General features: G+C 37.1%; 8 protein-coding genes across 10 annotated transcripts; 6 read left to right on the forward strand and 2 right to left on the reverse strand.

Moving 5' to 3' along the window:
* Positions 1-265: 265 nt before the first annotated feature.
* AT5G14970 (seed maturation-like protein) lies at positions 266-2,072 on the forward strand. The gene is made up of 5 exons (NM_121501.4): positions 266-820; positions 887-1,142; positions 1,242-1,340; positions 1,422-1,624; positions 1,704-2,072. Exons 1-5 carry the CDS (start codon positions 387-389, stop codon positions 1,777-1,779), a joined length of 1,068 nt encoding a protein of 355 aa, NP_197001.1. The 5' UTR covers positions 266-386; the 3' UTR covers positions 1,780-2,072.
* Positions 2,073-2,618: 546 nt separating this feature from the next.
* On the forward strand, positions 2,619-3,602 carry AT5G14980 (alpha/beta-Hydrolases superfamily protein; the record flags this gene model as incomplete). The annotated part of the gene is made up of 1 exon (NM_121502.1): positions 2,619-3,602. The coding sequence occupies one exon, from the start codon at positions 2,619-2,621 to the stop codon at positions 3,600-3,602; it is 984 nt and encodes a 327-aa protein (NP_197002.1).
* Positions 3,603-3,686: 84 nt separating this feature from the next.
* On the forward strand, positions 3,687-6,106 carry AT5G14990 (WPP domain associated protein; the record flags this gene model as incomplete). Of its 2 annotated transcripts, NM_121503.1 has the most annotated exons (4): positions 3,783-5,500; positions 5,574-5,700; positions 5,770-5,871; positions 5,969-6,022. In NM_121503.1, 4 exons carry the CDS (start codon positions 3,783-3,785, stop codon positions 6,020-6,022), a joined length of 2,001 nt encoding a protein of 666 aa, NP_197003.1. The 2 variants fall into 2 exon arrangements, with proteins under 2 accessions (NP_001190310.1, NP_197003.1); NM_001203381.1 differs by lacking the exons at positions 5,574-5,700; positions 5,770-5,871; positions 5,969-6,022 and adding an exon at positions 6,034-6,106 and having other exon boundaries at positions 3,687-5,573.
* Positions 6,107-6,431: 325 nt separating this feature from the next.
* Positions 6,432-6,737, forward strand: AT5G14995 (ECA1 gametogenesis related family protein; the record flags this gene model as incomplete). Its single annotated transcript, NM_001085117.1, has 1 exon — positions 6,432-6,737. The coding sequence occupies one exon, from the start codon at positions 6,432-6,434 to the stop codon at positions 6,735-6,737; it is 306 nt and encodes a 101-aa protein (NP_001078586.1).
* A 1,156-nt stretch (positions 6,738-7,893) lies between these two features.
* AT5G15000 (ECA1 gametogenesis family protein) lies at positions 7,894-8,190 on the forward strand (the record flags this gene model as incomplete). Its single annotated transcript, NM_121504.2, has 1 exon — positions 7,894-8,190. The coding sequence occupies one exon, from the start codon at positions 7,894-7,896 to the stop codon at positions 8,188-8,190; it is 297 nt and encodes a 98-aa protein (NP_197004.2).
* A 1,803-nt stretch (positions 8,191-9,993) lies between these two features.
* On the reverse strand, positions 9,994-10,158 carry AT5G15008 (uncharacterized protein; the record flags this gene model as incomplete). The annotated part of the gene is made up of 1 exon (NM_001125754.1): positions 9,994-10,158. One exon carries the CDS (start codon positions 10,156-10,158, stop codon positions 9,994-9,996), a length of 165 nt encoding a protein of 54 aa, NP_001119226.1.
* A 7-nt stretch (positions 10,159-10,165) lies between these two features.
* Positions 10,166-12,144, forward strand: AT5G15010 (Tetratricopeptide repeat (TPR)-like superfamily protein). Its single transcript, NM_121505.4, has one exon. The coding sequence runs from the start codon at positions 10,260-10,262 to the stop codon at positions 11,976-11,978; it is 1,719 nt and encodes a 572-aa protein (NP_197005.2). The 5' UTR covers positions 10,166-10,259; the 3' UTR covers positions 11,979-12,144.
* A 1-nt stretch (position 12,145) lies between these two features.
* On the reverse strand, positions 12,146-19,053 carry SNL2 (SIN3-like 2). Of its 2 annotated transcripts, none has more exons than NM_001203382.2 (23): positions 18,736-19,053; positions 18,512-18,595; positions 18,227-18,403; positions 17,965-18,145; positions 17,771-17,869; positions 17,514-17,681; positions 17,145-17,427; positions 16,839-16,975; positions 16,696-16,771; positions 16,585-16,620; positions 16,289-16,482; positions 16,060-16,214; positions 15,841-15,968; positions 15,455-15,709; positions 14,651-15,307; positions 14,488-14,555; positions 13,812-14,384; positions 13,604-13,704; positions 13,349-13,487; positions 13,100-13,252; positions 12,831-12,994; positions 12,647-12,758; positions 12,146-12,561 (listed from the first exon to the last, which is right to left on the reverse strand). In NM_001203382.2, exons 2-23 carry the CDS (start codon positions 18,586-18,588, stop codon positions 12,427-12,429), a joined length of 4,068 nt encoding a protein of 1,355 aa, NP_001190311.1. In that variant the 5' UTR covers positions 18,589-18,595; positions 18,736-19,053; the 3' UTR covers positions 12,146-12,426. The 2 variants fall into 2 exon arrangements, with proteins under 2 accessions (NP_001190311.1, NP_197006.2); NM_121506.4 differs by having other exon boundaries at positions 13,776-14,384; positions 18,512-18,590; positions 18,736-19,050.
* Between the last annotated feature and the right edge of the window lie 61 nt (positions 19,054-19,114).

The following is a 19,114-nucleotide window of genomic DNA, read 5'->3' on the forward strand; positions in this document are numbered from 1 at the left end:
TTTTAGTAGAATTTTTAGTAAATAAATTTGTCTTATTTTTGAGATATTTTTAGTTGGTTGATGTGGTTCTAGGAAACTTGTAAAGTAGTAGAAATATATTGAAAAGGGTCAGTTTCTTGATTAGTGTATATATTAATCGACCAAACATAAGAAAAGACCAAAATCTTTGGCTTAGTGGGCTCAGATAAATAAAACGAACGAAGGAAGATTTTTCTTAAATTTAAAGAAAAAATCATAATTATCAAAAATATTTAAGGAAACAAATAAAAAACAAAAAGATTCATCTTCCAATACCCAACGCATATTACGCAGCCACCACACAGCGGAGAGAGAGAGAGAAGAAACAGAAACAGAAACAGAGCTCGAGCTCGAGACGCTCAATATTAATGGCGGCCGCATCAGCACGAGCTTTCTTCATGCTCTCTCGTGTAACTGACCTTTCAAAGAAAAAGCTAATCCTTCACCAACCACCACCGTCGTCATCTCCTCACCGGCTACCTTATGCTCCGAATCGTGCGGTGTCTTCCTCCGCTGTAATCAGCTGTCTCAGCGGTGGTGGTGTTTCCTCCGACGATTCGTATGTATCTACTCGTCGGTCTAAGTTAGATCGAGGTTTCGCTGTGATCGCGAATTTGGTGAATCGGATCCAGCCGCTTGATACGTCTGTTATCTCTAAAGGCTTATCTGATTCAGCTAAGGATTCGATGAAACAGACGATTTCTTCTATGCTTGGTCTTCTTCCTTCCGATCAATTTTCCGTTTCCGTTACTATCTCCGAACAGCCTCTTTATCGTCTCCTTATTTCTTCCATCATCACCGGGTAAGTTAAAATCATCCATCTCTTTTGTTGGAACACTGTGAATTTAGGGATTTTTGTGGGATTTAGGTATACATTGTGGAATGCGGAGTATCGTGTATCACTGAGGAGGAATTTTGATATACCGATTGATCCTAGAAAGGAGGAGGAGGATCAATCTTCGAAAGACAATGTTAGATTTGGTTCAGAGAAGGGAATGAGTGAGGATTTAGGGAATTGTGTTGAGGAATTTGAGAGACTGAGTCCTCAGGTGTTTGGAGACTTGTCACCTGAAGCGTTGAGTTATATTCAGCTTTTGCAGTCTGAGCTATCTTCCATGAAAGAGGTAATTGTCAAACACTCAAATTAGTGCATGGTTTATGTCTGAGTTTGTGATACTTTTAAGCTCCTAATACTTGTTTTGTTCTTAATGTGTATATTGCAGGAGCTAGATTCACAAAAGAAGAAAGCTTTGAGGATAGAATGTGAGAAAGGAAACAGGAATGATTTGTTGGATTATTTGCGTTCTTTAGATCCCGAGATGGTACTTAACGTTGAGGTTTCCTTTGATTTTTATTCTCAGTCTCAAGATTTTTAGTCTGATGACAAGAAATCATATTGGCAGGTGACTGAGTTATCTCAACTGTCTTCACCGGAAGTGGAAGAGATTGTGAACCAGCTTGTCCAAAACGTATTAGAGAGGCTCTTCGAAGACCAGACTACTTCAAATTTCATGCAAAATCCTGGCATAAGGACTACAGAAGGTGGTGATGGAACTGGTAGAAAGGTGGACACATCCAGGGATTACCTTGCAAAGCTCCTTTTCTGGTAAGTCTTTTAACTCCGTTTGTGCGCAAATAATCAGGACAGAGCTTGTTAATCTCATTGGTGGTCTGTTTCGTCTCAGGTGCATGCTATTGGGACATCATTTAAGAGGTTTGGAGAATAGATTACATCTCAGCTGTGTTGTTGGGTTGCTGTAATATCAGAGAATCATAAAAAGGAGACAAGATAAAAAAGAAACACAAATGTATATTCTTCTCCCCCATTTTGATTTCTTTAATCTAAGCGTTAAGTTATTATCTATCAATGCCCCCCTGCAAAATTTTCACCTCTTTGAGTTCTTCTAATTAGGTTTAAATGTCCAGATAGTGTTAGCTAATCAAAGTTTATGAACAAAGGGAAAAAGAATCAGTAGTAAGTAGCAAGTCGTTAAAAGCATAATTAGATTATGCCTTCCTTCTTGACTAGAGAAATGTCTTCAAATGGATCTTAGTGCTATTTGTGTTTAATAGTTATAATTTGATTCATTAATCTCTTTTAATCAACTAATTTGACTTTTTCTATATTGTTGTTCTTCAAGTAGGTGGTTTAGTCTAACTTCTCACGTGTACCCACTTCACCAAACCACCCATCATGATAATTTACACAAGGGTGGTCAATTTTTATTTATATTTCAGAAGAATAGTGATTAATCAGTCAATTTAAATCCGAAAACGTATTTAGTTTAAATATGTTATTTTGATCACATATCGTTATCGGATGTTGTTTTTTTTTTAATTCCGTCTGGTTTATATGGATAGAAGTCGAACATATGAGACAATAAGGTAGGTGAGTTTTGTTTGATTTATTTTGGTTCTTAATAAATAGGTAGAAGAACTTAAGAACTGAAAACAAATAAGAAGAAATTCTTGTGAACACGAAACCAACCGAAAAAACAGCAGTAGGTAAGTAAACTTAGCTTGTCACACAAGAAGCATTGCACTCTTTTACTTCAAATATACGAATTTAAAGACATCTTAATTAACGGTACTACTAAAAGATGGGACTCCATCCAGTCTCAGAGGCCAACGCCTCAAGCCCCTTTGGTTCCCTCTCTGCGGCTGAATTCTACTCCCGCCACTCCGTCACCCACTCCTCCGCTTACGTCACCAACCCCACCGGTCTCAAACTCTTTACCCAATGGTGGACTCCACTCAACCGTCCACCACTCGGCCTCATTGCTGTTGTCCACGGCTTCACCGGCGAATCCAGCTGGTTCCTCCAACTAACATCAGTCCTCTTCGCAAAATCCGGATACCTCACTTGCGCCATCGACCACCAAGGCCACGGCTTCTCAGACGGTTTGACCGCTCACATCCCAAACATCAACCTCATTGTTGACGACTGCATTTCCTTCTTTGACGACTTCCGTAAACGTCACGCTTCCTCCTTTCTCCCGGCCTTCCTCTACTCTGAATCCCTTGGTGGCGCAATCGCTCTGTACATTACTCTCCGCCAGAAACACCAATGGAACGGTCTTATCCTCAGCGGTGCAATGTGCTCCATCAGTCACAAATTTAAACCTCCATGGCCGTTACAACACCTCTTAACCCTAGCTGCTACTCTCATCCCCACCTGGCGCGTCGTCCCAACTCGCGGCTCCATCGCCGGCGTCTCTTTCAAGGAGCCATGGAAACGGAAACTCGCCTATGCTAACCCAAACAGAACCGTCGGTAAACCACGAGCAGCCACGGCCTATGAGCTCGTACGAGTCTGCGAGGATCTTCAAAACAGGTTTGAAGAAGTTGAAGTCCCGTTGATGATTGTGCACGGTAGAGACGACGTCGTCTGCGATCCAGCCTCCGTCGAAGAGCTTTACCGGAGATGCAGTAGCAGAGACAAGACGATAAAGATTTATCCAGGGATGTGGCATCAGCTGATTGGAGAGTCAGAGGAGAACGTCGACTTGGTGTTCGGTGATGTTTTGGATTGGATTAAGACACGATCTGAAATCTCCACCATTCATGGTGGTACCAAAGCTTAAAGTTTGCATATATAATAAATAAACAATCAAAATTCAAATTTTATATTGGTATACAAATCCGAGAATTTTGTATTTGAGATCCTCAAGAATAGGTCAACTAAAATCCTAAATTCTAAAGAAATATTGTTAACGAAAAGATGAGAGTAAGTTCTAATCTCTTGTGGATGCCACTGAAGAAAAATGAAAGATATAATGAAGGAAGTAGAAGGGAAAGTGAAGTTTTCAATGGCGGATTCGACAATGATGTTACTTGTTCAACAAGCAATGGACAAAGCCCATGAAAAGATCAAAACCAAACACGGTCTTCTCCTCCGTCTCAATGCCATATCCATTTTCTACGAGCTCGCTGTGATACAGCTAGAGAGCTGTCTTAGTTTTGTCGGACAAGAGACTGATAAACTAGAGAGTAACCACGAGGAAGTGGTTCGAGATCTGAGAGAGATTAAAGACAGGCTTCACCACCGTCTCTTAGAGACTGAAATAGCGATTCTTGAGAAAGATAGACAGTTGTTAGAGATGTCTGAGAACCAAGAGTCTCTGAGAAACGTGTTGGAGAGTAAAGAAACAGAGTTGGTTCATTTGCAAGATCTTGAGAGGAAGAGATTTCATAGTAAGATTGGGGATTTTATCAAGGAAGATGAGTTTTCTGAGCTGAAGAGCTCTGTTGATCAACAAGTGATGAATCTTAGACAAAAGCTTGAGACAGAGTACGATGAATTGAGAGGAGAAACAGAGGATCCTTCAGCGGTTGATATTGATGTTTTGAAAGGGACAATGGATCTTGCTTTCAACAAGATGCATCACGCGATATTCTTGTCGGAATTGGGTCCTATTGAGCAGAGTTGGAGATGGTCTATAGAGAGAGATTCAATGGCGTTACTGATAAAAGGTTTCATGAATGGTTTAGAGGAGAAGATGGAGAAAGTAATGATAGTTGTAAAAGATTATGAATCGGGTTTTAAAGATCGGGTTGGTTCGATTCGTAGAGAGTTAGAGTGTTTAGAATCTCAGTCTGATCAGATCATCGTCCATAGGTCATCATCTCCTAGATCATGTGTAGCAACAGCAGCAACAATATCATCATCATCTTCAATAGATAATGAAATTGGTGATGATAAAGAAGCAAAAGAAGATAGAGAAGAAGAACAAGATTCAAGCAATTTTCCTGTTTCGAAGTTGATAAAGAGTCATGAATCAATCATTAGGAGGAAAAGCGAAGAGCTTGCTCCTCCTAAGATCGAGTCTATTAAACGACAGAAGAGTTGCAACGGCTCTAGCTCGAAGCGAGCTATTGATGATATCGTTTCAGGTCTTGATAGCTTGATGAGTCTTAACACTAAGTTATTTGAACATTTGTTTGATGATGATGATGGTGATAGACATGAGCATCATCCTGAAGTGGTAATGGATGACAATTTAGATGATGTTTGGATGAAAATGCAGAAGAATAACTCGGTGTTTTCAGACAATGCGATAGAGGAGAAAGAAGATACAGAGATTAGATTAATGATATTGGAAGATACTTACTTGACTTTGCTCAAAGGTCTAAAAGCAGATGAGATCACAAACAATAGAAAAGCGGAAGAAGAAGAAGAAGAGATCAAGAGTGAAAAGATCGAATCCGAGGTTAAATGTATGGATTGTTTAGAGAATTTGAATAGGGAGAAAGATTATGAGATTCTTCTTGAAGATGAAGAATTCAGACAAGAACTAAGTTGGATTATTGTAACAGAGTTGCTAAGAGAAGTTTCAGAGACTGTGGAGAATCATGAAAAGATTGAAGCAAATAATAAAAGAGTGATTGAGGAAGAAGTAAACAGAGCCTGCTTGGAGATTTCTTTACTCTACGATGATTTTGATTTCAAGATTCAAGAGAAGTTAAAGATGGTAACTTTCAGGTGAGGGTTCTTGAAAAAACAAATCAAAACGTTATGTTGAATCTTAACAAATGATCTTTTGTTTTTTTTTGAGGTTACAAAACTTGGAGATTAAGATTGATTCAACGATGGATTTTATAGCAGAGTTAAGGCAAAGAGAATCAGTTTATAGAACAGCTTTTGTTCTTAGGTCTGAGAATCTCAGGAAGGCAGAAACTGAGGTAAAATAGTTTGTGATTTCGTTCTTAAAATGTGAGAACTTTTAATGAGAAACTGAGATAAATTTCCAGGTTGATCTTCTTGGAGATCAAGTTGATTCGCTTGTGAAGCTTTTACAAAAAACACTTTGGACATTTCATCAACATCCATTGCTTCTCTGCAATAACTCAGATGTAAGTTAACCCTACCTCTCTATTTTCAAGTAGATTGTATTGCAAGTAAGTTTTATTTTGAAAAAAAAAAACTGTATTTTCTTATTGGCTTTTTCAGATATTGGAGATCTCGAAGATGATCAAGAAAGAGTTATTATCTGAGGATTCATAAAACCAATATAGTGTTTTTTTTTTTTTTTTTGGGAAACCCTTTTTCCATCAATTAAATGTTTCAAAATATACCAAATCCAGTTCCACTACAACCATTCTTTTTCCCTCGTTTTTTCATAACTTTTTTAATATAAATTTATGAAAGTCAACTTCAATTTATATATGGTTACTAAGAAATCTGTAAAGAAACTTTAAATTTATTACCAAAATATTGTTGTATTGAAAACGATAAGTATGTTGTTATACATTTGTAACATTACTAGTAAAAATTAAATGACCCACCAATATTCTCTTATGTAGTCCAAGTCACCATTTTCTATAAGAACCTTAAAACACAAGATCTTATGTATTCCACTCAGACAAAAACACAAGATCTTTAAAAAAAGACTAGTCCATTTTCAGAAACAAAAATGGGAATAAAACAGATCGTCAAAGTGATGTTCTTGTTTTTATGTGTGATCATGGCGTTGCTCTGTCATCATCAATCCGAAGTTCAAGCGGCGCAGAAACCAAGTCCTGTTGCTTGCTGGTCGTCAATAAACAAGGTTCAAGGTTGTGTGGATGCTGTGAAAGCTGCCACTAAAGGAGATTATAAAGGTTTGAGCAAGGATTGTTGCCTCGCCATCTATGGCCTCATCGACGATTGTTTTCCGATTGTTTTCAGCGGAAAACCAGACATTGCAGTACTCGTTAAGGATGCATGTGCTGTTAATTAATTATTAGACCAAATACTTTTTTCCTTGTAACGCAAGACACTCTGCGTCTGCGTTTGGGTAATACCTTATTTACTAAAGAAAATATTATAAATCAATAAAATTGCTGTTTGATTTTCTCACTTACCAAAATCAATACAACAATCTAGTCGAGCATGAACTAAATACGTTTTCAACATCCAAAAATCATCGATTGGGTATTACGAAATGTGGCCAAAGTGAAGAACTTTGGTCTGTAGAATCACAAAGAAAAGACATGTGATTACCTTGCAAAGCTCCTTTTCTGGTTAGTCATTTAAAGATGGTAACTTTCAGGTGAGTAGAAAAATGGCTATTAAGAACAATCACCAAAACTTTATGTTGAAATCTTAACTATAATGATCTTATGTTTCTTTTTTGAGGTTACAAAACTTGGAGAGAAAGATTGATTCAACTATGGATATTATCGCAGAATTAAGGCAAAGAGAATCAGTTTATAGAACAGCTTTTGTTCTTACAAAGGCAGAGACTGAAGTAAAACAGTTTGTGATTGTGAGATTTTTTAGTGAATCATATGAAACTGAGAAAATTTGCAGGTTGATCTTCTTGGAGATCAAGTTGATTCTCTTGTGAAGCTTCTCCAGAAAACAATTTGGATATTTTTCATCAATATCCATTGCTTCTCTGCAATAACTCAGAAGTAAGTTAACCTCTCTATTTTTAAGTAGATTGTTTCACAAGTAAGTTTTATTTAGAAATAAAATCTGTATTCTTATCTGAGGATTCATAGAAACCATTGTATCTTTCTTCTTTTGGAATTTCCCTTTAAAGGTTTTCAAAAATTCCAAAATCCAATTCTACTAAAAACCATTCTTTTTCTCTCTTTTTCATAATTTTTTTTAATATAAATTTATGAAAGTCAACTCAATTTATATGATTTCTAAAAATTTGTAAAGAAAATATAAATTTATTACTAAAATAATTCTGTATTGAAAACAGTAAATATGCTGACCAAATAATTATTCTTCAATTGTAGCAATTAAATGACTAACCAAAATTATCATATTTAGTCTAAGTCCAATTTCTATAAGAACCCTAAAACTCCTTTTTTCAACTTCTCAGACACACTACAACTACAAGATCTAAAACAAAACCTGTCCAATTCCTCCAGAAAACAAAAATGGGAACAAAACAGATCGTCACAGTGATGTTCTTCTTTTTATCTGTGATCATGGCGTTGCTTTGTCATCATCAATCCGAAGCTCAAGCGCCGATTCCAACTCCCGGTGATTGCTTCTCGTCAATCAAGAAGGTTAAAGGTTGTGCGGATGCTGTGAAAGCTGCCACTAAAGGACATCTTCTACGTTTGGTCAAGGATTGTTGCCACGTCATCAATGACCTTGCCGACGATTGTTTTCCGATCATTTTCCCCGGAAAACCTTACATTGCCGCACTCGTTAAGCATGCATGTTCTTAATTAATAATTAGATCAAATACTTTTTTCCTTGTAACGCAAGACACCCTGCGTTTGGGGATTTACCTCTTTTCCTAAGAAAATTTATTAAGTCAATAGAAGTGCTGTTTGATACTCTCACTTACCACCACAATCAATAAAATCCAGTCAATGCATGCACTAAACAAGTTTTCAACATCCAAAACAAAATCCTCCAACAACATTTTAGTTCTCAAATTATAAACTCATGTACAATAAAAAGGAAGATAAATATCCTAAAAATACCACACTATTAAGTTTTTTTGTTCCAAAAATATCATCATTAGTTTATTTCCCAATAATAATACCTCATATATTCGTATAAAAATATGTTCAACGAAAATAAATTACAAATAAAAATTTTAAAACTATATTTGGGTCCCACATTTTCAATATAAGGTTTAATATTCTATTATTTAAAAGAGATTTTAATTCATTTTAATAATGAATGTATGGTATTATAGGAATAAAAACACTCTAATGATGGTATCTTTGGAATAAAAACTAAAAATCTTGTATTTTAGAGAATTGTCCAAAAATAAAAGACATTTAAGTTGTATTCTTTGAGAAGCTCACTTTGTTTTTCCACTCCGTTAAACACATGCCAATGTATGTTAGTCCATGAAACACTTTACATTATTCTTGGACATTTCCTCGGACATAAAAAAACCAATATGACAAAAGCTTAAGCGCAAGTGGCAAAACATTGCTCTTAAGAATTACTCAATCTATCTCAATATACCAATGTACTCAATCTATCTCAATGGTTGGATAACTGTTACCACGAGCATTACCACATTATAAACCCAGACTCTCACGTCAATAGTCAGTGGTAACCTCATGAAGAAATTCATGAAGACTTAGGTGGATGTCACCCAAAAGTCATTCGTAAATCGTAATAAGTCAGTCGCATATCAAAATCTGATATTTGATAATCATTCTCATAATAGCAACCCTCAACATCTTGAACAAGGTAAAGAAAATAACTAGTCTCACCCAGAGAAAAGTTGTATCTATAAAACTTTTTCAAAATAAAAATAAATTAAAACTAATTCTCAGTTTTTTTAGGCATTTTAACGAACAAATTTTGTGCAGTTTATAAACTATCTTAATAATAACAACACAGACTGTGATGAAAGATTCGACGATAGCAAAAGTAAGGCAACATCAAATATAAGTACGATAGTGATAAGAAAGACTAGACTGTGGAAAAAAAAATCTCAAAAAAGAAATATTAATAAGATATCATTAGATCAAAAGATTTCTAGAGTTATACAAATTATTTTACTTAGCAGAAAAAACAAGAATATGTGGGTAAATCTTTTTATAATATTTTCTACTTATTTACTAAACCATTTTGTATATAACACTTAATTACATCGAATTTATGATAAAAGAAAAATAAATCGCATATCATGTAATCGTAAATTCGTAATCTAGAATTCGTATACAATATACATTGATACTATTAACCTTAAACCTACACAGCTATACCTAGGTATATTAACAGTCACATATAATAATCATAAATCTCGGAGATTAACGAGTAAAAATGTAGTATATGACATTCATATAAACCATAATAAAACCACATTTAAAGGTTTTGCGCTTGAATTACTTTACTTGAACACAAACTAAGGGAAATTTCATCCATTAGCTTACTCAAATTGGTTACTTAGTTATAAGTTATTATTATTATTTTTTATTATTTTTTTTTGTGAACACTTAGTTATAAGTTATATGAATGTCATATACTACATTTTTGACACATATACATGGCCCATGGGGTTACAAAAGAAAATAAATGGGCTGAGATAGTAAATGGGCCGAATAAATTTTATGGGCCAACAAATTAAATAGCAAAGAAGCCCATCTACGAATAACCTCAGCTTCACTCTGCTTGTCGGATGTGATAATCTGTATCGATTCCCTTATGATTACTTCATAAATCATCGATTGGGTATTGCAAAACGTGGCTAAAGTGAAGAACTTTGGTCTGTTAGAATCACAAAAGACCTGTGATTTCTCTGGTTCTGTTACTGTTCTTTCTCGGAATGAGAGGAATTTTTCTGATTAGATCAAGGCTATCAATCTTTAGGGCTCCTGCAGTTAAGTGTTTAAGATTTAGTAATGTTTTGCCTAGTTTGAGCAATAATTGTATTGTTCGACTGTATATGGAACCTCCCGTAGCTTGTGTGCTTCCTTTAGGTCTGTGTTCTATGTTCTCTACTTCCATAGCTGATTCAGAGCAAGTGGGATTTACTCGGAGTAACATTGAGAAAGATGATGAGAGTGACATTGATCTTGGTTGTAGTATAAGTGATGAGCTTGTTTCAGAGGATGTTGGAAAGATTTCGAAGCTGGTGAAAGATTGTGGGAGTGACCGGAAGGAACTGAGGAACAAGCTTGAGGAATGTGATGTGAAGCCATCAAATGAATTGGTGGTGGAGATTCTTTCTCGAGTTCGTAATGATTGGGAAACTGCTTTCACTTTCTTTGTTTGGGCAGGGAAGCAGCAAGGTTATGTTCGTTCTGTTCGTGAGTATCACTCTATGATCTCGATTCTTGGTAAAATGAGGAAGTTTGATACAGCTTGGACTTTGATTGATGAGATGAGAAAGTTTAGCCCTTCTCTTGTGAACTCACAGACACTTTTGATCATGATTAGGAAGTATTGTGCGGTACATGATGTTGGGAAAGCCATAAACACGTTCCATGCCTACAAAAGATTCAAACTTGAAATGGGGATTGATGATTTTCAGAGTTTGCTCTCGGCTCTTTGTAGGTATAAGAATGTTTCAGATGCTGGGCATTTGATCTTCTGTAACAAGGATAAGTATCCGTTTGACGCCAAAAGTTTCAACATTGTTCTCAATGGATGGTGTAACGTGATTGGTAGCCCACGGGAGGCTGAAAGGGTCTGGATGGAGATGGGAAATGTTGGAGTCAAACATGATGTTGTGTCTTATTCAAGCATGATATCTTGCTATTCGAAAGGTGGTAGCTTGAATAAGGTTCTCAAACTTTTTGATAGGATGAAGAAAGAGTGTATAGAGCCTGATAGAAAAGTGTACAACGCGGTGGTTCACGCTCTTGCCAAAGCTAGCTTTGTCTCCGAGGCGAGAAATTTAATGAAGACAATGGAGGAGGAGAAAGGGATTGAGCCCAATGTTGTTACTTACAACTCTCTCATCAAACCTCTATGCAAGGCTAGAAAAACCGAAGAGGCTAAACAGGTTTTCGATGAGATGCTGGAGAAAGGACTCTTCCCAACAATCCGTACATATCATGCGTTTATGCGGATTCTAAGAACAGGAGAGGAGGTTTTTGAGCTATTAGCTAAAATGAGAAAGATGGGCTGTGAACCAACTGTGGAGACATACATAATGCTGATCCGTAAGTTATGTAGGTGGCGCGATTTCGATAATGTGTTATTGTTGTGGGATGAGATGAAGGAAAAGACCGTTGGTCCAGACCTTAGCTCATACATTGTGATGATACATGGTCTGTTCTTGAATGGTAAGATAGAAGAAGCGTATGGGTACTATAAAGAGATGAAGGACAAGGGTATGAGACCAAATGAAAATGTTGAAGATATGATTCAAAGCTGGTTTTCAGGAAAACAGTATGCAGAGCAGCGGATAACAGATTCGAAAGGGGAGGTCAATAAAGGAGCTATTGTAAAAAAATCTGAAAGAGAAAAGAACTTTCTCCAGCAGCCTGAGGTGAGAAAGGTTGTTAGAGAGCATGGATATTCGTTTTGGGATGAATAGAAAGCTAGAGGTCAAGAAGAATCATAGGTAGGAGAACCATCTTAAAGAGCTGCTTTTACCAGATTAGCTAGTTCTGGTTAGGTTTTGATCATAACAGGCTAATTTTGCTTTACGAAGAGAAGAGATATAGTTAAATTGTTCCTGACGAACATTCGAAAGAGAAGAGATTAGATAAAATATTTTTAAATCATATTTATATAAGACGAAGAAGAATCTCTCTTTTGAACCTGTCTATGTAGAGATACAAACGGAGAGCATAACCAACCACGTATGTGTTTCCATTATTTACAAACATACATTTAAAAAAAAAAAAAACTAAAATCAAGATTAAAATTAGAAAATACACACTACTGTGCAAAGGATAGGGAAGGTTGCAGAGAGAACTTGGTCTCTAACCTTCCTTTGTGTGTTGAAGTAAAAGAGAAGTTTTGCGTGTTCTTGTTTGCTGTCATCTTGAAGCTGAGAGAAACTTGTGGAATCTTGCTATTCTATTCTGTGATAATTTAGCCAGTGACAAGTTGTTGCTCTTCTTCTGTTTCTTCTTCCTGTGGAAGAAATCCTCTGTGTCCAAAACATACGAAATCTACAACACGAGATGTTATGAATCACATAAGAGCTTGATTTTGTAAACAAGAAACTCTGTATTGGTTGAAGACCTGTATCATTACCTTGTAGGAAGAGCAAGACATCTTGCATTCAAGGCCATTAATTACTTGTACACCTTCCATGGCCTTGCAAGCTACTGCAAGATCATCCAGACCATTGTATCCACGCATGTTCCTGCACACAAAAAAGGATTTGGAATTATATGTAATAAGAGTAAGGTGTGAAAAGTACTGAAACTCAATATACCTTTGTAGCACAATGTCCTGTAGCTCTTTCTTCCCTGATGAGTTGGAGAGAAACTCATTTTGCAAATAACTCGTAAATGTGGGCTCCATGGAGACTGCATAAGCGTCGGGCTTTTCAATTATGTTATCCATAAGCTGGATTGACAAACGAGATGGAGAGGAAGACTGCGTATATGAAAAGCAAAGAAAAAAAGTGACAGGGTCAATGAATCATCACTAATCCTCAATGAAGAGATAGGAGAAAGGTGAGAATTGGTTTCGGGTTCTTACACATTCTAACCGATAAATATTTTCTTCATGAAGGAGGATCCTAGCGTTTTCATAATATACCGAGTCAAATACCCTCCCAGGTCTCCGGGAATTCTCATACTCATACAACTGAAGAAGCTTATTGTCCATGTCGTCAGCTACAACAGCTTGAAGCTGCAACAGATGAAACAAAGTCAGATTTGAGAAGGATTATAATGTTTGAAAAGGAAACATGATCAACCTAAAACCAATAAAGAGAGTGAATATTACCTGTTTAACCAATTTGTATATCAGTTTTTCCAAAGTGAATAAAACATATGACTGGTTTCCAATAATAGCTCGGCATTCATCCTCAAACTTGGAATTTTCAGCTGAGCCATTAAGCAGACTAAACAGAGCATTCATAAACCTGCAGAACATACAAATACGAGGGTTTATAAATTTTACTGAAGTGAATAAAGAACCTGCATAGTCTACATAAAAGCAATGGACCAATTGTATATCTACATTGGTTAAGGAATGTACCTTGCATAAGGATCTGGTGAACAAGTATCTTTAGTGTTTCTCAGTTTCATTTCACTGCCGGAGCAATATGTTTTCGCAGACAGAATTCTCTCGTACAGGATCTGGAAATAAAAGCCAATTAAAAAGAATTACTAAATATTTTCAAGGTAAAAAGTACTTTTTCAGATTTAACGTGAGAAAGCAAATCATAAGAATCAATTGCACTCACTCGATGAAGCCTGAAAAGGACATAAAAGTCGTCATTCCCATAGAATACTCTGGAATCCTTCTTTTTCTCATCAACCAAAGCCGCTGCAGCTATATGTTTTGACAGAGGCTTAACTGATAATAGAACACGTTCTGATGACGGAAACAACCCTTTGTCTTCTATAAGATGTGACTCCATTCCCTCTGCCTCTCCTTCACTTTCAGCTTTACCATCAATCTCATCATGCTCACCCTCTTCCTCAACGCCATTATCGTCCTGTGAACATTCGTCACCAATAGATTCAGTTCCCGAAGCATCCTCACCAGCTTCGGAAGCATCATCACCATCCTCATCGTCAGCGTCCTCATCATTTTCTCCTTCAGCTTCAACTGAATGTTCTGTTTTCGCAGTAGCCTTCAACTCACGATCTTCGTAAACAACAAAGTTGTCTTCGGAATCACCAACAGGTGATAATTCACCTTCCTCCTTCTCAATTTTGGATGGACCACCCGATTCATCATAATTACTGTTGGCTTTAGAAGTATCTGACTGCAGACCATTTCCTAAGACTATAATTCGGCCTATATCAACTCCCTAGAGAAAAGGTCAGGAACAGTGAGAATGGTCAGAAGAGTCCATAAAAAGCAGAACAGACAAATAAGAACATATAATTAAAATGTGAAACTGAATACAGTACCTGCGTATGTTGAATGCTATCAACTTTATCTATAGCTTCACTTGGTTTGGATAATATGCCCCGTGAACCTTGAAAATAAAAGTAAAGCACCGACATGTTAAGGTAGGTATAGCAAACACAAACTGAAGAAAAGGAAAAAATTAAAGTTCAATCCTGAAAATACCTGACGAATCTCTGCTTCCTACTTTACCATTATTGTTTTCGACCCCACTTGGGAAAGACGAACTTGAAGTGGCCACTCTTTCATCAACATCTCCAGATCTTTTAGCAGCTCCATTTCCAATTTCTTGATCTTTTTGGGGTTTTTCAGCACAGGTGGCAACATCTTTATTAGCAAGATCACCATCCTTCAAATTTTCTTTCCCTGAAGAATCCCTATTCAACAAACCAGTCTCACCATGCTTGGAGACCCCAGATGAAGCATGCACATCTCCATTGGTAGCAAATTTTAGTTGCCTAGAAACCAAACTTATCGCATCAGAACTCTCATTAGCCTCCCCACTGGTAAATGCACGCTGATGCTGGGTTTCTACAACATCTTCAACAGAATCTGACCCCTTGGCCCTGGGTGCAACATCAAGCATCAGCTCCAAAAAATTAGCCCAGAGCTTCAGAACTTTACCAGTCTGCTCTTTTGTAGAACATATCTCCTCACAAGAAAATTGGACTAGTTTGAACAGGTCTTCATGAATAGCTCTGTCGAGATAGTCATACTCGAGGTGAGGAATTATCGGTTGCCTGTAACCAGCAGAAATAGACAGAACAACATCGTCTTCTTTCTGAGACTTCTCTTTCAAGTCCTTGACTTCAGACACCAGCGCTGGTATTTAACCAAGGATTAAAAAAAAACAGAATTATGAGAACAAGAAAGTAAATGCAAGAATAGATCCATGACAGATGGTTGTAAGCAATTATAGGTGAGGACAAGTCCTCTGATGGACTGAGCACATTCCAAGAGTTTACTTACCTTTTGCACTCAAATTCTTAGAATCTTGCTGCTTAAAATAGAAGCTGCGGTGATCAAGTGATTTGTAATGGTTTTTCGCATACACATCCGCCCAGACCACATTAAAACCTTCACGGCATTTTGTCCATTCATCTTGTTTCTGCTTCAATCGAGTTAGAATTACAGGAAGTGCAGCAGCTGGATTCTTACGTATTAAGTCTGTCACGTCAAGACCATGGTCTCCATAAAGTCTCTCTATACACCTTAGATTTAGTGCTGTATTAAGTCAATAAGAAAATGGAAAGTGTTAGCTTAAAAGATGATGGCTTAAAGATATGGTAAGCGAGGTGGGACGGAGAGAACTACAATCACTAATATAGGTCCCTGGAAAATAAATGCCCACATACCTGTGAAATGGTCTTCAATCCGGAAGGAGCCCTCAAAACTTATTTTCTTATCAATGATAATATTCAACAATTCTTCTGCACTTTTGGCAGCAGATCCCACAGATTCCAACAGCATGTCCAACTCAAATCTGTAAGAAGAAGCAAGTAAACAATCTTAACATACAAATTACTTAAAGACTACAAAAGCTATCAAATGTGTAATACTTTTTGTAAACGAACCTATCATCTTCACATCTAAACAAGCTTTCTTCATATTGGTTCCTGCGCATGTGCTTAAAAGAGTAGTCTTCACTTCCTGAAGTGACAGAAACCCAGTGATCATTTAACACAGCAGCTCCTGATTTCTGTCTGTGGCGCACAGACGGGATTGGATACTGCAAATAAGATCTAATATAAGTACAATTAAAATGTCACTGTATGCAATATAGAACTCTGAAAATCTTATTACATCTGGAGGGAGAAGCCGGTAGCTAGGAGTGCAACGCTCACAATCAGATAGATCAAGCTCTTGAATAGATTTCCCCATGTACTTGTCCTTGGATCGCTCTTTTTCCTTAGCAGCCTCAACGTCACGTTTGTGTTCTCTATCTTTTTCCTCCCCCTTCACTGATCTAGATAAATTTTCTTCACTACCAAGTGATTCTGCAGCAAGTGTACCAGGCAGTGTTATTTCTATTCCTATAACGTACGAAAAAAAAGAGAAAAGTATACTCATAGACAAGAAGCTAGGAGACTGCTGCCTACTTTTGCTCATAACACCAGCAAGGTGCTGGAAACCATCTGCACAAAAAGGATGATGATCAGAAACAGCTAGATAACTTATTAAGTAAAACGACAGTATGCAATCTTATATACCAATACTCTCACAACGCTCAAAGAACTGATTGAACTCATCCATGAGATCAGGGAATTTTCCAAGCACATCGGAAACCTGGATGAAAGAAAGTAACGTAAGGACAAAATTTTACCCCTATAAGTATCAACACATGCAGACCTACCAAATTCTGCAGATCTTTCCTTTGGATAATTCCATTGCTAAACATATTGAGACACTTCAAGAATGCTTGATAATCATCTTGGCTGCATAATCTCTCCTTGACTTTCTCACAAAACAAAAATGCTTGGTTGTACATGCCTAACACAATAAAAGGACATACAAAAAATATGATATTGTAAGTATCAGAAAACAGAAAAGACTGGTTGCACTTGAACATACCTGTTGACTAGAAAATTAGAAAACTGAAATTGTGGAGCCTTAAAAACAGAAAAGTTGTTGGTTCTCCATATAAATAAAAGTCGCTTACTTTTTAGATTGTTTTTCTCAGAATGTGAAGCAGGACCAGAATAAGCTTCAAACCCCTCCATTCTTCTCGAGGACTTCCTTTTCTCTGAAAAATGTTGCAAGTTATCTTGCTCTGCTTCTCCATCTTCCAAATCACGGCTTCTCCTTTCTCTATTATCCTTATCAACACGTTTCCTCTGATCTCTGTGCATCTTAACCATTGATTTATCATCATTAAGGTCAGAACGGTCAACACTGTGATCACGATCACCCCGAGAAGCAACAGTTCTTTCTCGTCGGCGATCCTGATGATGAAAAATGTATCAGCACAGAAAAGAGAGTCCTGAAAACAATATAGTAGAACCAGGAAGAAACGTAACCGATACCATACCTTCTCCATAAACATTCGACGCACAAGAGGAGGGCCTGATCCCCGGTCATCATACCGTTGGGCTTGACTACGAAGTAACTGGGCTTCTGTATGAGGCGCCAACGAGTCTGGTAAAAACCTAGTGAACTCTTCAAGCAAATCCGAGTGGTCCTCAAAAAGAGTAGACACCTAAATAAACAGATATTAGAGGTATAAAATATCGAGAATTATCGACGTGAAAGTATACGAGAGATATAATCACTTCAATGTGACATTACCTCATTGTAAACCTCAGTGATGTCCTTATTATCCTTCCGATACATATTTAAGATTTCCAGAAACGACTTATAGACAAGTTCATTGTGCTGGAACCGTGTCTGCAGTGATGCAAAAGAAACTGATACAATGAGATACTAGGTGTAGAGGACACTTCAAAGATAAGGACATACATACGAGAAGAGAACTTCTTGACCTTAATTTTATTAACAAAGCTTATGGCTTCTTCAAATTCAACAGTTTTCTTTGAAGGAGCTTCTACATCATCAAGCGTTATTTCAAACCCCTTAGGCAAAAAGGTGTTAAACCCGAAAATCAAATTGTTATGCCCCTTAAACAGCTCCTTCACTCGTGAAATCACACCAGATGTATCAGTCCTGTAAATGCAAGATGAAGAATTGTTCCCAGAGGCTTCAAAAATTCAATCGATCTGATAGGAAAGAAATTAAAGATCTTACTTTTGTGCCTTAAAGTCTTTCATAACCTCAAGGAACATATCATATTTGTCTCGCTGATCTTGAAACATCTCCTTTACTTCCTTTAAGTAGGTCAAAGCATCATCGGTAGTCAATTTCTGAGTGTTGATTCCCCCTTCACCAATGCTCCCTCCTCCAGTGATTGGAGATTGCTCATATCTGCACCAAACAAACTCTAATCACTTAGTAACTTTCATGCAAACAAGCTATAATGTCTCATCGCCAGCAATTTTAAATTTTCGAAGTCTGACGAAAAGGGAAACTCACGATTCGCCACGAGAAGAGCCCAAAGGACGTTTAAATTGAGACCCGGTTGCGTAAATATCATCCCTAATTCGCTTCATTGCTGCTCTGAGTAAAACAAACAAGAAAGATCATCGATTAGAGAAGAGAAATGAAGAAATTTGAAGGTAAACCCAAAATCCCAATTTAGAAATTCCATTACTGAGCATCTAAAAAAGGAAAATTCAGATGAAGTTGATAAAACCTACTTTCTCGTTCTCCAGATTTCCCAGAGATATAACTCCGGGAAGAGATTAATCAGATCTCTCGAGTAAGAGCGGAATCGATAAGAAACACTTCCGATCAAATTCCGGCGAAAACTTCAAATTTCCCGAATTGTGCCAAACCCCAAGAACAATTCCGATGAGAACAGAGTGGAATTCAGAAGAAGATTAAAAAACAAATGAGAGAGAAATGTTTTGAATTGGAGTTGCTACGACTGAGAAGCAAGAGAGAGAAAGTAATTTTCGAATAATGAAGAAGAAGAAGAAACGAGGACGGAATTTGCCTATGAGGTCTCTCCCGGCACCTTCTTTAGAATTGTTTCAGCGAGACCAAATTATTATTATTTCCTTTTTTCTATTTTTG

The sequence above is a fragment of the Arabidopsis thaliana genome, chromosome 5 (genome assembly GCF_000001735.4).
Source record: "Arabidopsis thaliana chromosome 5, partial sequence".
Lineage (NCBI taxonomy): Eukaryota > Viridiplantae > Streptophyta > Magnoliopsida > Brassicales > Brassicaceae > Arabidopsis > Arabidopsis thaliana.

What these genes read in the sequence shown, in the direction of transcription:
- AT5G14970 (NM_121501.4), top strand. Translation starts at nt 387, where the DNA reads ATGGCGGCCGCATCAGCACGAGCTTTCTTCATGCTCTCTCGTGTAACT. An exon ending in ATTTCTTCCATCATCACCGG is followed by an intron (nt 821 to 886) that starts GTAAGTTAAAAT and finishes TGTGGGATTTAG; the next exon opens with GTATACATTGTGGAATGCGG. An exon ending in AGCTATCTTCCATGAAAGAG is followed by an intron (nt 1,143 to 1,241) that starts GTAATTGTCAAA and finishes TGTATATTGCAG; the next exon opens with GAGCTAGATTCACAAAAGAA.
- SNL2 (NM_121506.4), bottom strand. Translation starts at nt 18,588, where the DNA reads ATGAAGCGAATTAGGGATGATATTTACGCAACCGGGTCTCAATTTAAA. An exon ending in TCACCAGATCCTTATGCAAG is followed by an intron (nt 13,488 to 13,603) that starts GTACATTCCTTA and finishes TATGTTCTGCAG; the next exon opens with GTTTATGAATGCTCTGTTTA. An exon ending in TATACAAATTGGTTAAACAG is followed by an intron (nt 13,253 to 13,348) that starts GTAATATTCACT and finishes CATCTGTTGCAG; the next exon opens with CTTCAAGCTGTTGTAGCTGA.
- AT5G15010 (NM_121505.4), top strand. Translation starts at nt 10,260, where the DNA reads ATGAGAGGAATTTTTCTGATTAGATCAAGGCTATCAATCTTTAGGGCT.